Below are 14,767 nucleotides of genomic sequence, written 5' to 3'. Positions count from 1 at the left end.
GCAGCAAAAACAAAGCCTACTGTCGAAGTGTAAGGCCTGGATATTCCCACAGCATTGGAGATCATTAAATATTTTCGAACAGAGGACAATTTAGCAATGCCAAGTCAAAAGCCTCAGAATCTTGTGTGTCCTCTGACCCAGCAATTCTGTATCTAGGAATTAATCCTGTGGAAATGGCTGCAGAGGTCCCAAGATACAGCTAGAAAAGCCCCAAATTGATGTTCTGTATGTCCAACAATGGGGGCCATTGTAACAAAGGAGCACAAACTGCTTGGCTTATAACAACAGAAATTTATTGTCTCAACTCGAGGTCAGAAGTCCAAAATTAAGGGGTCGGCATGGCCAATGCTCCCTCTGAAACATGTAGGGGATCCGTTCTTGCTTCCTCCAACTTCTGGTTGCCCAAGGCTCCTTGGCTCATAGCAACATAACTCCAATCTCTGCCTCTGTCTTCACATGGTGCTGTGTGTGTGTGTGTGTGTGTGTGTGTGTGTGTGTGTGTGTGTGTTTCTCTTTTTTATAAGGACACCAGTCACGCTGGATGAGGGCCCACCCAATGACTTCATTTTAACTTGACTGCACGGATCCTATGTCCAAATAAGTCACATGCTGAAGTACTGGGGGGTTAGTACTTCAAAATGTCTTTAGAGGATAACAAAAAATTAACTAAATGTCATCAATTCAAATCTCCATCATCTAAATCATTCAGCTCAATTACAGGTAAGATCTGGGGTATGATTCATGCTAGAGCAAAATTCCTTTCCATTTGTGAATCTGTGGGATAGGTGGAAGGTAGACATCTCCATTTTAGAAGGCAGAAATCAGAAGGAAAAAAGGGGACTGGGTCCCAAGCAAGTATAAAACCTAACAGGGCAGATTGCATTTGGTTTTCAGACTTGAGGAAAACCCTCATTAGCTCCGTGCTCTGTCCTGAAGAGCCTGTTGAGATGGTGGCCCAAAGAGTCATCGGACCTGCACCCTGAGCCTGTCCCTTCGGGACCATGGTGGTAGCAACAGCTCTGCTGGCCTCTGAACTGCCCTCAAGTCATTCTTCCTTTTCTTGAAGGAGAACGTTTGCAGCCAAATGGCCCGGTCAGCCCCTTCCCTGCCTGTGGAGTCCCAGAAGTCTGACAGCCTTCCTTCATTTGGTCTCACCTCTGTCCCCGTCCAAGCTGCCAAGGTTTCTGCTGACATAGTTGATTGCACCCATAAATCCCAAGCCTAATCATCTCTTTAGCAAATAGTTTGCAGCCACACCCTCATTTTTTTCTCCAGAGCATTCTTTCCCATTACTTGTAGTATGGATAGGCTGAGAATTTTCCAAATCTTCAAAATCTGGTTTCTTTTTGCTCAACAATTCCTTCTTCAATTTATCTTTTTACTCTCAACATTTTATTAATAGTAGCAACGAGAAATCAGGCCAAACCTTCAACTTTTGCTTAGAAATCTCAGCTAAACATCCAATTTCATCCCTTACAAGTTCTCCTTTCCACGCAACAGAACACAATTCAGCTAAGTTCTCTGCCGCTTTATAACAAGGATCACCTCTCCTTTAGTTTCCAATAACATATTTCTCATTTCCATCTGAGTGCTCAGCAGAATCACCTTTAATATCCATGTTTCAATTCAACAACAAAATAACAACCCAATTGAAAAATGGGCAGAGGCCCTGAAGAGACATTTCTCCAAAGAGGACATACAAATGGCAAATAAACATGAAAAAATGCTCAACATCACTAATCATCAGAGAAATGCAAATAAAAATCACAATGAGATATCACCTCACTCCAGTCAGAACAGCTATCATCAACAAGACAAAATAGTAACGTGTTGGAGAGGCTGTGGAGAAAAAGGAACCCTCCTCATACACTGTTGGTGGGAATGCAGACTGGTGCAGCCGCTATGGAAGGCAGTGTGGAGGTTCCTCAAAAAATTACGAATAGAATTACCATATGACCCAGCAATCTCTTTCCTGGGTAACTACCCAAAAAATCTGAAAAGATTTATCCATAAAGACATGTGTGCTCCAATGTTCATTGCAGCTTTATTTACGGTGGCCAAGACATGGAAACAACCCAAATGTCCTTCGATAGATGAGTGGATAAAGAAGTTGTGGTATATATACACAATGGAATACTATTCGGCGGTAAGAAAAGATGATATAGGAACATTTGTGACAACATGGATGGATCTTGAGAGTATGATGCTAAGCGAAATAAGTCAGACAGAAAAAGCAAAGAACCATATGATTTCACTGATATGTGGTATATAAACCAAAAACAACAAAAGAAAAAGACAAACAAATGAAGGAACAAAAACTCATAGACACAGACAATAGTTTAGTGGTTACCAGAGGGTAAGGGGGTTGGGGGGTGGGAGATGAGGGTAAGGGGGATCAAATATATGGTGATGGAAGGAGAACTGACTCTGGGTGGTGAATACACAGTGGGATTTATAGATGATGTAATACAGAATTGTACACCTGAAATCTATGTAACTTGACTAACAATTGTCACCCCAATAAATTTTAATTTTCAAAAAAAATCCATGTTTCCAGCAACAGTCTCTGCAAGGCACTCGAGGCTTCTTCTATCATGCATCTCACAACTCTTCTAGCCTCTACCCATTACCCAATTCCAAAGACATTTTCACATTTTTGGGTATTTGTTAAAGCAGCAGCCCACTTTCTTTTAACAAAATCTGGGGTAGCATTCTCCAGAGGGGCAGAACTTCTGCATCACAGTCTAGAGGCAGAATTTTGTTTTCCTTGGGAAACCTGCTTTTGCCTTTAAGGCCTTCAACTGATTGGATGAGGCCCACCCATACTATTGAATGTATTCTGCTTTACTTAAAGTCTACTTATTGTAAATGTTAATTATATATTAAAAAAATACCTTCACAGTAACATCATGATTGGTGTTTGATCAAACAACTGGACACCATAGCCTAGCCAAGTTTACACATAATATTAACCATTACAGGGATTGAGCAAATAAATTGTAGGAGATCCATACAATGGGACTCAAATTACTAACTGAAAGAGAAAGTTACATGAGATGTACAGTATGATCCCACTTTTTGTTTTAAAATAGAAAAAATATTGGGAGGATATATATGTCATTCAAGTGGTTGTTGGAGTTATAAGTGATTATTATTTTTGCTTATCTGTAATTTTTACACTTTTATGATAAACGTGGGTGTTTTTGCTTAGTACAAAATATTTTTTCCTCGGCTTTATTAAGATATAATTGACACATTGTGTAAGTTCAAGGTGCACATGTTGATTTGATGCACATATACTGCAATATGATTACCACCGCATTATCCATCATGTCATAATTATCGTGTGTGTGTGTGGCAACGACAATATCTACTCTCTTAGCAAGTTTCAAGTATATAATGCAGTATTATTAACTATTATCACCGTCCTATAAGTTAGATCCCCAGAAGTTATTCATCTTCTAAGTGGAAGTTTTACTCTTTGACCAATATCTCCCCATATCTCTCACCCCCTCTGCCCCCACCCCAGCCCCTGGCAACCTCCATTCTACTCCATTTCTATGAGTTCAGACTTTTTCAGATTTTACATATAAGTGATATCATACAGTATTTGTCTTTCCCTGTCTAACTTATTTCACTTAGCATAATACCTCTAGGTCCATCCATGTTGTTGCAAATAACAGGATTTCCTTCTTTCTCCTGGCCAAATACTATTCCATTGTCTATCTATCTATCTATCTATCTATCTATCTATCTATCTATCTATCTCTTCCATTCACCCACGGACAGACACTTAGGTTGTTTTTACATCTTGGCTGTTGTGAATAATGCTGCAGTAAACATGAGAGTGCAGATATCTCTTCAATATCCTGTCTTCATTTTCTTTGGATAAACACCCAGGCGTGGGATTGCTGGGTCATAAGGCAGTTCTATTTTTATTTTTTTGAGGAACCTCCACACTACTCCATAGTGGCTGCACCGATTTGCAATCCCACCAACTGCACAAGGGTTCCTTTTTCTCCACAGCCTCGCTGACATTTGTTATCTCTTATATTTTTAATGATAGCCATTCTACCAGATGTGAGGTGTTATCTCCCTGTGGTTTTGATTTGCATTTCCCTGATGATTATTGATGTTGAGAATTTTTTCATGTACCTGTTGGCCATCTGTATGTCCTCTTTGGAGAAATGTCTATTCAGTTCCTCTGCCCTTGTTAGTTGGATTTCTTTTTGTATTGAGTTGTATAAGTTTAAAAATATATATATTTTGGATATTCATCCCTTATCAGATATATGGTTTGCAGATATTTTTCCCCATTCTGTAGAGTGCCTTTTCATTTTGTTGTGCAAAAGCTTTTAATATTCATATAGTCCCAACAATTTATTTTTGCCTTTGTTCCTTGTGCTTTTGTTACCATATCCAGAAAAACTTTTGCAAAGACCAATGTCAAGGAGCCTTTTCCTATATTTTCTTCTACAAGTTAATATGGTTTCAGATTTTATATTTAAGTTTTTAATCCATTTTGAGTTCATTTTTGGAGTGGTGTAAGGTAGAGGTCCAATTTCATTCTTCTGCATGTGTTTATCCACTTTTCTGAACACGTTTATTGAAGAGAAATATTTTTTTAATTATGCAAATATTAGTTAGCCATTCTTCCTCATCACACCCTTCAGTAAAATTAACCAGATTTGGCAGTAATAGCTTAAAAAAATAGGACGCGTTTAACCCAGTATTTCTATTTCTTGGAGTTTTCCTTAAGAAAATAACCAGTATACAGTTAAACATTTATATTCAATGCTGTTCATCACAGAGCTCTTTATAATAAGATAAATTGGAATGATCCCAATGCCCCCAAATCAGGGTTTCGGTAAATAAATTATGATACTGACATGCAATGGCAAATTAGTCATTAAACATTCATTTTAATGAGAGGTGAAAAAGCTTATGTTAGGAGGACATAAAATCACATCCAAGTAACATCTTCATGGTGTAAAAATACCTACTCGGGGGTGGGGGGGGAAGCCTGGAAGAAAATAAACCAAAATGTAGATCGCTAGTGGTATTATGTACGATTTAAAGAGCCTTTACTATGCTTTTCTCTGTGTTCCAAGATTTTTGAATGACATGTATTACTTTAATCAAAGAAAATATTAAAATGCAAAAGCCAGTTTTAAAGTTATGGTTCCTCCACTTCTTGAGTATGTGAAATTCATTTAGAGCAGGGACCACAAACCAGTATATTGAAGGCCATTTAGCTGAGAACTGATTTCTAAATTGCAAATCCTGTGGCTCAGTCTTCAATTTGCTTAGCTGATCAGCAGCATCTTACACAGTCAATATGTTCCTCCACCTCAAAATGAAGTTATGAAATGAGGATTTCCAGGATTCCTAATTTTCCTGTCTCACTGCTCTCCGACTGATGCTGCCCTATTCTCCCTCATCTTCCAGCCTCTTCACTGAAATGTTCTCAGACCTTCCTGTTACCCACATTCATTCCCTAGGTAACCTCAATTAGTTCTACAGCTTCAACACCATAGATATGTTGACAATTCCCAAACTTATATTTCTAGGTCCCTGAACTTCAGGTTATCCAACTTTTTTGTTGACACTTCATTTGATTGTCCAATAAGCCACTTCTATGGATTGAATTGCATCCTCTCTACAATTCCTATATTGAAGCCCTAACCCACAATGTGACTGTATTTGGAGATAGAGCCTGTGAGGAGGTGATAAAGGTTAAATGAGGTTATAAGGTCATCTGACAAAACTGGTACACTTAGGTGAAGAGGAAGAGGCTCCAGAGAGCTTGCCCTTTCCCCAACCTCTATGTAAGGACACAGTGAGAAAGCCAGACGGAGCCATCTGCAAGCCAGGAAGAGAACACAATCTTGATCTTGTACTTCCAGCCTCTATAATTGTGAGAAAATAAATTTCTTTTGTTTAAATCACACTATCTGTGGTATTTTATTATTACACTGGAGCAGATTAATACAGCCACTCACATTCAATGTGTCTAAAAACCACCCTTCATATTTGTATGTCCCCTAAGGTATGTCATTTTTGCAGTTGCTCAGGCCAAAAATCTTGGAGTTATCCTTTATTCATTTCTCTCATTTCCTAGTCAGTCAGCAAATCCAGTTCTGTCTTTAAAATACATTCACAATGAAACTAGAGGTCATTATACATCTACTACCCTAGTAAAGCCAGTGATTTAAAAAAAAATTTTTTTAATTTTCAATTACAGTTGACATTCAATATTATATTAGTTTTAGGTGTACAGAATAATGGTTAGACATTTATATAACTTATGAAATGACCCCCCCATAAGTCTTGCACCCACCTGACAACATACATAGTTATTACAATATTATTGACTATATTCCCTAAGCTGTACTTTTATGTCCTCATGACTATTTTGTAACTGCCAATTTGTACTTCTAAATCCCTTCACCTTTTTCATCCAGCTGTTTAACCCTCCTCCCATCTGGCAACCATCAGATTGTTCTGTCTATGAGTTTGTTTCTGTTTTGTTCAATTTGTTCTTTAGATTCCACATATAACTGAAATCATATGGTATTTGTCTTTCTCTGTCTGAATTATTTCACTTAGCTTATTACCCTTAGGACTATCAATGTTGCCTCAAATTGTAAGATGTCATTTTTTTTTATGTCCAAGTGATATTCCACTGTACATATGTACCACGACTTCTTTATCAATTTGTCTTTTGATTGGAGCATTTGATCCATATGTAAAGTAATTATTGATAAGTATGTAGTTATTGCCACTTTATTGTTTTCTGATTTTTTTTTTTTTGTAGTTCTCTGTACCTTTCATATTCTCTTGGTCTCTTCTCTTGTAGGTTGATGGTTTTCTCTAGTGGTTTGTTTGGATTCCTTTCTCTTTACTTCTTGTACATCTCTTGTGGAGTTTTGATTTGTGATTAGCATGTGCTTCACATATACCAAGCTATGTTTAAAGCAGTCTAAGTTGATGGTTGCTTGAGTTCAAACATTCTAAAATCACTTCCAGTTTTTACTCACCACCTCCACATTTATATTTTTGTCATTTTTACATCTTTTTTGTGTGTATGTGTTTGTATCCCTTAATTTACTGTTTTAATTATACATGATATTCCAACTTTTATCTGTTAACCATTGCACTAGCTTTAGTGTTGGTTAATCCACTGCTTTTATTATGTGTTTGCCTTTGTCAGTGAGAATTTCTTTCTTTGTGATATTTTCTTGTTCATATTTTTTATTTTTTTCTTCTTCTTAAAGAAGTCCCTTTAATATTTCTCATAATACTGGTTTGGTGGTGATGAACTCCATGTTTTTCTCATATAGGAAGCTCTTTCTCTCTTCTTTGATTCTAAATGACAGCTTTGCTGGGTAGAGTAATCTTGGTTATAGATCCCTGCTTTTCATCACTTTGAATATTTTGTGCCAATCCCTTCTGGCCCGCAAAGTTTCTGTTGAGAAATTAGCTTACAGTCTTATGGCAGCTCCCTTGTAGGTAACTAATTGTTTTTCTCTTGCTGCTTTTAAGATTATCTCTTTGTCTTAAACCTTTGGCATTTTAATTATTATGTGTCTCGGTGTTGGCATCTTTGGGTAGATAAGCCAATGATTTCTCAACTGGAGTGGTACAATAGCTGCCCTTCACCTTGTAAAGTCTATCTTCAATAGAGCAGCTAGTGTAGAGTGATCCTTTAATACTAAATCAGATTGTCATTTCTCTGCTCAAAACTCTCCAGTAGCTTGCCATTTCATAATAAAATCCAAAGTTTTTGCAATGGCCTCCAAGGCTCTGTATCGGTGGTTCTCAAACTTGAGCACCAGAATCTTCTGGAGGGCAAGATTGTTGGGCCCCACTTGCAGAATTTCATCATTCAGTAGGTCTGGGTGGTGTGGGATACTTTGCTTTTGTGCCTTTCTAATTAGTTTTAACCAGTTTTCATATGATGTTGCTGTAGCCACGGGACCCCATTTTGAGAACCAATACTCTGCACATACTGTACTGTGTCCTCTTCCCCACTGTCCTGGCCAGACTGCTCCCCCACTTGTCTATGTGGATAATTTTTATGAGTTCATTTGAATTTTTTGAGCCAAACTGACGATGTGCCTGGAAGCAACTTATCAACAGACTGAAAAAAAGCCTTCCCAGAATGACAGTTTCTTTAGATTGGAGATTAGTGAGGGAATGTAAGGAAGATTACATAAAGGTGGGAGAAAGCAAGTCAGGGATTAGATTACAGGATAGTTAACATGATTATGTGCTCTATTTTAGGGTGGTTCTCCAAGTGGTCTGAAAAAGACGCATTTCAGACGTGTGTTAACCTAGATGCATAAGAATAATGGTTAGGGGGCTGGCCCGGTGGCTCAGGCGGTTAGAGCTCCATACTCTAACTCTGAAGGCTGCCGGTTCGATTCCCATATGGGCCAGTGGGCTCTCAACTACATGGATGCCAGTTCAATTCCTTGAGTCCCGCAAGGGATGGTGGGTGGGCAGTGCCCCCTGCAACTGGAATTGAACATGGCACCTTGAGCTGAACTGCCGCTGAGCTCCCGGATGGCTCAGTTGGTTGGCGCATGACCTCTCAACCACAAGGTTGCCGGTTCGACTCCCGCAAGGGATGGTGGGCTGCGCCCCCTGCAACTAACAACTGGCAACTGGACCTGGAGCTGAGCTGTGCCCTCCACAACTAAGATTGAAAGGACAACAACTTGACTTGGGAAAAAGCCCTAGAAGTACACACTGTTCCCCTCCCCCCCAAAAAAAAATTTCCTGAAAAAAAAGAATAATGGTCAGGGCTTGCTTAAAGCAAAAATAAGCCTTTTACTAAAAAAAAAATTATATGCCCTGGCGCATGACTACCCATCACGATGTACAGTTAGGAATTTATGATCATACCACTCTGTGAGGTCTCTCTGTCACTATATTTGTTGTATTTATTAAAGAGCCCCCTTTTTGTTCATCTTGTTGATGAAAAAAACATCCAGCTTGTAAGAGTTTATTTGAGTCAAACTGATGACAATTGCCGGGAAGAAAAATCTCAACAGATTGAGAAAATGCTCCAGAAAATCGACGTTGCACAACTTACTTTATACATTTGAATCAAAGAAGGAGATTACATGAAATCCACTGGTTGTAGATTAAGGGAGTGGGATAAAGCAAAGCGGGGAAATCTCTGGGATTGGATAAAAAGTAAAATGGAGAGACACACTTTTTTTCACATTGGTGGTACAGGATAGTTGCATTTTACAGCACATACGGTAGAGATAGTAGTATTTGGGGGACAAGGTAACAATGAGGGATTTTGTAGTTTCCTGCTCTGGTGTGGTGGGTTGTGCCCCGTGGGGGGTGGGGAGGGGTCTGGAAAGGGAGTACTTTGACATTCCAAGGGTATGTTGTCTTAGATGCAAAAAGACGACAGACAGACTTACTTAAGGTAAAGACTGACCTTTGTCAAGGAAGCTACAGGCCAAGGATGTGACTTCCCACCATGGCCCATCTTAGTTAGGAATTTTTATGTTTACACCATCCTATGTGGTTATTTTTAGTCTCCTAAACTTGTCAGGTTTAACCTGTAGCCCCTTTTCAGTCCACATTCTTAACTGCCAAACCTGTGTTGCCATTATGTTTGTGCTGGCTGCGGCCTAGGCCCACCCACACCGCACCACCTTAGTGTTTACAGAGGACACAGTTTCAGTTTCTTCAGATCTTTGGGTCTGCAAGAAGTATTCCTGGACCATTCTATTAAGAATGGCATTGCCTGTCACTCTGGGCCCTATTTTATTGCTTAACACCAAATTTGTTTACTTAACACATCTCTGTAGTGGAATTTAAGTCCCAGGATGTCAAGGCCTTTACTTTGTTCTCTGTCCTACCACAGCGGCTAAAACAGGGCCCGCCCAATCAAAACAAGCTTTCATTGCCTAAAAGAAAGATTGGGGAGAAAAGGGCCTCCACTGAGTCACCCAAGCTGCGCCCCGAAGCCCAGAGGCGGGACTTCCTGTATGGATGTAGAAAGACTTCCGGGGGTGAACCGGAAGTCTCTCAGCTGCCGCCACGGCGGGAGGCGGCACGGGCTGTTAGCGGCTACCCGCGCCATGGGCAAAAGGGACCGAGCGGACCGCGGTGAGAGGTGGCGTGGGCGCGTTCGGCTTGCCCTCACTCGTGCCCATCGTCCCCTCCGGGCTATTCCGGGCTCCTCGGCGGTGGCCAACCCTGCCGTCTCTCGCGGCCTTCACGTCGGGTTCCGACGCGCCACCTTTGGGCAGCCCTGCGTCCTGGGCCGGGTGGGCACAGTCAGAGAGAGGACGCCGCGGCCGGAAGTGGCGGCCGGAGGTGGACCCAGGGAGTGTGTGCGCTAGTGGGGTCAGGCTGCCGCCAGCTTCCCCGCTGTGCCGCTGGACAGGGCGCAGGGAAGCCAGGGCTCCTGGCGGGCTTACTTCTGTGTCGCTATCGGCAGATAAGAAGAAGTCCAAGAAGCGGCACTACGAGGATGAGGAAGAAGAGGAAGACGACGTCCCTGGCAACGACTCCCAGGAGGCGGTCCCCTCCGCGGCCGGGAAGCAGGTGGATGAGTCCAGCACCAAACTGGATGAGTACGGAGCCAAGGACTACAGGCTGCAGATGCCGCTGAAGGACGACCACGTGTCCAGGCCCCTCTGGGTGGTAAGCATACGGTCAGCCAGAGCAGGGCCCCCCGAGTCTGTGGAGCCAAAACAGATGCGGGCTGCTGGTCAGAGCTGGCTGCGGAGCTTTCTACATCTCTAACCCGCCCTTTTACTCCCCTCTGTCTCCACTCCGCCACAGGTTTGGGAATGCTTTTACCTACTGAATAAATGGCTTTTGTTATGTAACATTTTAATTCCCCATTTTTTTAAATTAATGGAAGACACATTTGCTAGGCAGCTTTTTTTGCTCAGCGTGAGGTAATTAATGTTCTGCATTCATTTGAAATCTAGCCTAAAGGTAACTTACTGGCTGGGAAGGTGGCTTTGGACTTTCCCTGACTTTGGAAACCTATTTGCTCCACTCCTTGTGTGTGATTTAAGTAACAGGCCCCACAGTTAGCTGAAGGAGTGCTTACAAAAATAGACCTGGGATTGGATAGCTAAAGACATCACTTTTTGGGCAGCTTATCCTTTACAGATAATGATATGAGAAAGAGTCTAGTAGTCTCTGCAACTCATTAGTTTCCATGTGTATTGTGTCTGTGTGGTGTTTCGCAGGCTCCTGATGGCCACATTTTCTTAGAAGCCTTCTCTCCAGTTTACAAATATGCTCAAGACTTCCTGGTAGCTATTGCAGAGCCAGTGTGCCGACCAACCCATGTGCATGAGTACAAACTGACCGCCTACTCCCTGTATGCAGCTGTCAGCGTCGGACTGCAAACCAGTGATATCACTGAGTACCTCAGGAAGCTCAGCAAGACGGGAGTCCCCGATGGGATTATTCAGTTTATTAAGGCAAGTGGGGCAAAGACTGGCTCTTTTGTCATCCTTCCTACTGTAGTACTATTGGGGACAGGTACTCCACACTGTTACCTGTGGCCATCATGAAGATGCTATTCAGGCCTAGCGTGGGGAGCATACTAACTGATTCCCCACCTGCTTCTCTGGACCCAATGTTGTGTTCTTTCCGAGGCCACACTTGTCATGAGCTGCTCTTAGCCAGTGGGTACTCCCACAGTGGGGCTAGTGATTCCGGTCCATTCTGGCCATGCTTATTTGGGAATGCAGCCCAAAGTGAATGGTGTTATGGACTGAATTGTGTTCCTTCCAAAATTTATATCTTGAAGCCTTAACCTCTAATGCGTTGTATTTAGAGAAAGGAAGTAATTAAGGTTAAATGAGGTCATAAGAGTGGGCCCGCAATCCAACAGGATTAGTGTCCTTATAAGAAGAGACATCAGAAGGCCTGTGTGCTTTCTCTTTGTACACAAGGAAGAGGTCAAGTGAGCATACAGCGAGAAAGTGGCCCTTTACAAGCCGGAAGGACATCCTTTACTAGAAATGTTGATCGTAGACTTCTAGAAATCAGTTTCTGTTGTTAAACCACCCAGTCTATGCTGTTCTGCTTGGCAGCCCAAGTAGACTAATGCAGTAAACTTGACCTAAGGCTGAATACCTGTACCAGATAATCAACAATTTCCACTATGGGGAGTCAAAAAGAACTTCTAATGTTGAAGTGGGTAGCATTCCATGTGAAGAGCAGTTGAACATGCTTGGGTTTGTTCTGAGAGATAGGTGAATGCCTTTCAGAACAGATGGACAATGGCTTTTGTAGTCCTGTGCTGACGCCCAAATCTGGAATGGCAGAAGATGAGTGCCACAGGCATCCAGTACAGCCATGCATCCCATCTCAGAGAACCTGGCAGGAGTCTTGTAGAGAGTTCCCATATCTTGTGATGTGGAAGACCACCTAGGACAAGGGCCTGCACCTTGCGTCAGTTCCCTTTGTGTTCAGTCCTGGCTGGGAGCTTCCTGCAGGGATGTAGGTGTCGGTGCAGGGGCATGCCCAGGGGGCAGCAGCGTGATGGTAAGGACTACAGCATGGAGCTGAATGGTGGCTTGTCATCACCACCACATGACCTTGCTGCATTCCATCCTAGAGGTTGTTGGGAACCTGGGAGGATGTACGTTGTATTCCTTACCATCACGAAGTTCACATGCTAGTTGGGGAAGTTTGTAAGGAGGCCAGGAAGCTTTGCATTTGATGTATGAAGCAAACCATTACTGAACACACAGTCTAGCCAGCTTTGTGCTGGGAGCTGGAGTAATGCTGGTGTGTCAGGATGAACCTGTGGGGATAGGGAAGAAAGGGAAAGGGTTAATAAAGACTTTTAAGCAGTGTTTTATTAATGAAGGGATTAGCCAGGCAAGAGGAAGCTTTTATTCTCAAAAAGAAAAGGCTAATAGAAATGCTCAGTTAGGCAGATCTGGCCCTTGAGATTTTCTTACCATAACAGAACTCTTGACTTCATTGGTAGGCTGTGGGACGTGCCCAGTAATGAATGAATGAGTGAGCTGCATACTGCTAATTTTGCCGTTTGATTTGTCACTCCTTGCAGTTGTGTACTGTCAGTTACGGAAAGGTCAAGCTGGTCCTGAAGCACAACAGGTAAGGGTTTCTGTGACAGGCCTGTCTGAGGCTCTTGCACTCTCTGCACATCAGGCATTATGATTCTGATGTTTGTGGACTGCCTGCTCTGCACCAACACCTACTCCTGAGGAAGGTGATAAAAGGAATAAGCGAAGTGATATGGCCAAATCTGGAAATTTGTTCACTGGCCACCGTGTTCTGAGCAGTGGAGCTGTAGCTTAGACCCCTGCGTATTTGTCTTCAAAGTTGGGCTTTGCCCACAACTCTTGTGTGTCATATCGTGGCCAGTAGCTCCTAGCTCACAGTTGGCAAAGGGTTGTGGGAGATTGAGAAAGAAGAGAGGGATGAGGCCACAGTTTCCAGACCATCTAATTGAGCAATGGAACCTTCTGAAGATGGTATACCAGTCCGTAGGCACCTCCTTCCTCATCTCTTGTAGGTATTTCGTTGAAAGCTCCCACCCCGATGTCATCCAGCATCTTCTTCAGGATCCAGTGATTCGGGAATGCCGCCTGAGGAGTCCGGAGGGGGAGGCGACTGAACTCATCACAGAGACGTTCACAAGCAGACCTGCTGTATGTGGCTCCCGCGTCAGTCAGGACGGCAGCTCCCAGCCTTTTAGCCCAGCACTGGCAGCCTGTTGGTCCCCCAGCTTTCTTACACCTTCGGCTCATGTTGGTAACGGGGCTTAAATATGTGAACCCAGATCTTGTCTTTCTCTTATAGATTACTAAGACTGCTGAGGGCAGTGGAGGGCCCTCCACTTCCCGGGCGACAGATCCACAGGGCAAGTCTGACATCCCCACAGACCTGTTTGACTTCTATGAGCAAATGGACAAGGATGAGGAAGAAGAAGAGGAGACACAGACAGTATCTTTTGAAGTCAAGCAGGTTGGTGAATGAACCCCCTCCTGATTCCCTCTGTAAGCCAGTGTCAGGGTGGTCCAGCGCTGCATGTGCTCTGCAGTCTGTGCGAGAGGAAGTAATGCTGGTCTCCCGAATTGCTTTCTCCTTTTTGGTGTCTGGGCCACAGCAGCATTTTTCTAATTGAGTGAGATCTCAGTGTCCTATTCCTTAGGCTGGTGAGTCAGCCTTCACAAGCTCTTGGGGAGTGTGAGAAATGGTGCCTGACGGGCATTTTTGGTGGCTGGTTGGATTTAATTTTGTCTGTGTCCTTAATTTGGGTTGTTTTTCTATGCTTTAACCCAGCTGTTATCAAGCAAGATCTGAAATTGCAAAAGTGTGGATAAACTGCCATTCTTTTAGAATGTGCGTCCCTTAGAATGTGTTCTGTTGATGACCACGCATTTGGGTGAACAAGGTTGTAAAATCTCCTTTGTGCTCACCCGCCAGGAGATGATAGAGGAGCTCCAGAAGCGGTGCATCCACCTGGAGTATCCTCTGTTGGCAGAGTACGACTTCCGGAACGATTCTGTCAACCCTGATATCAACATTGATTTGAAACCCACGGCTGTCCTTAGACCTTATCAGGAGAAGAGCTTGCGGAAGATGTTTGGGAATGGGCGTGCACGATCAGGGGTCATTGTCCTTCCTTGTGGTAAGTGACACCCGAATGAAGAGGATGTCCAGGCTGCCTCCTGCTCTCTCTCTGCGCTTTTCTCTAAATCACAGTCTAAGTGACACTGTGGGACAGCCA

At 42.8% G+C, this 14,767-nt stretch overlaps 1 protein-coding gene across 2 annotated transcripts in view; it reads left to right on the top strand.

Moving 5' to 3' along the window:
• Positions 1–10,010: 10,010 nt before the first annotated feature.
• The window catches only part of ERCC3 (ERCC excision repair 3, TFIIH core complex helicase subunit), a 46,266-nt gene continuing 41,509 nt past the window's right edge, over positions 10,011–14,767 (top strand). Inside the window, exons 1-7 of one of the 2 annotated variants that reach the window (XM_033102317.1) lie at positions 10,011–10,137; positions 10,472–10,677; positions 11,238–11,474; positions 13,079–13,128; positions 13,550–13,685; positions 13,837–14,001; positions 14,464–14,668. In XM_033102317.1, coding sequence (XP_032958208.1) covers positions 10,017–10,137; positions 10,472–10,677; positions 11,238–11,474; positions 13,079–13,128; positions 13,550–13,685; positions 13,837–14,001; positions 14,464–14,668 — 1,120 coding nt within the window. In that variant the 5' untranslated portion in view covers positions 10,011–10,016. The remainder of the gene's footprint in view (positions 10,138–10,471; positions 10,678–11,237; positions 11,475–13,078; positions 13,129–13,549; positions 13,686–13,836; positions 14,002–14,463; positions 14,669–14,767) is intronic. The other variant, XM_033102318.1, reaches the window with a different exon arrangement.

This window comes from Rhinolophus ferrumequinum, unplaced genomic scaffold (genome assembly GCF_004115265.2).
Source record: "Rhinolophus ferrumequinum isolate MPI-CBG mRhiFer1 unplaced genomic scaffold, mRhiFer1_v1.p scaffold_84_arrow_ctg1, whole genome shotgun sequence".
In the NCBI taxonomy this organism is placed as follows: domain Eukaryota; kingdom Metazoa; phylum Chordata; class Mammalia; order Chiroptera; family Rhinolophidae; genus Rhinolophus; species Rhinolophus ferrumequinum.
Note: the sequence above shows the minus strand (reverse complement) of the source record. Positions and strands in the feature narration are given on the sequence as shown.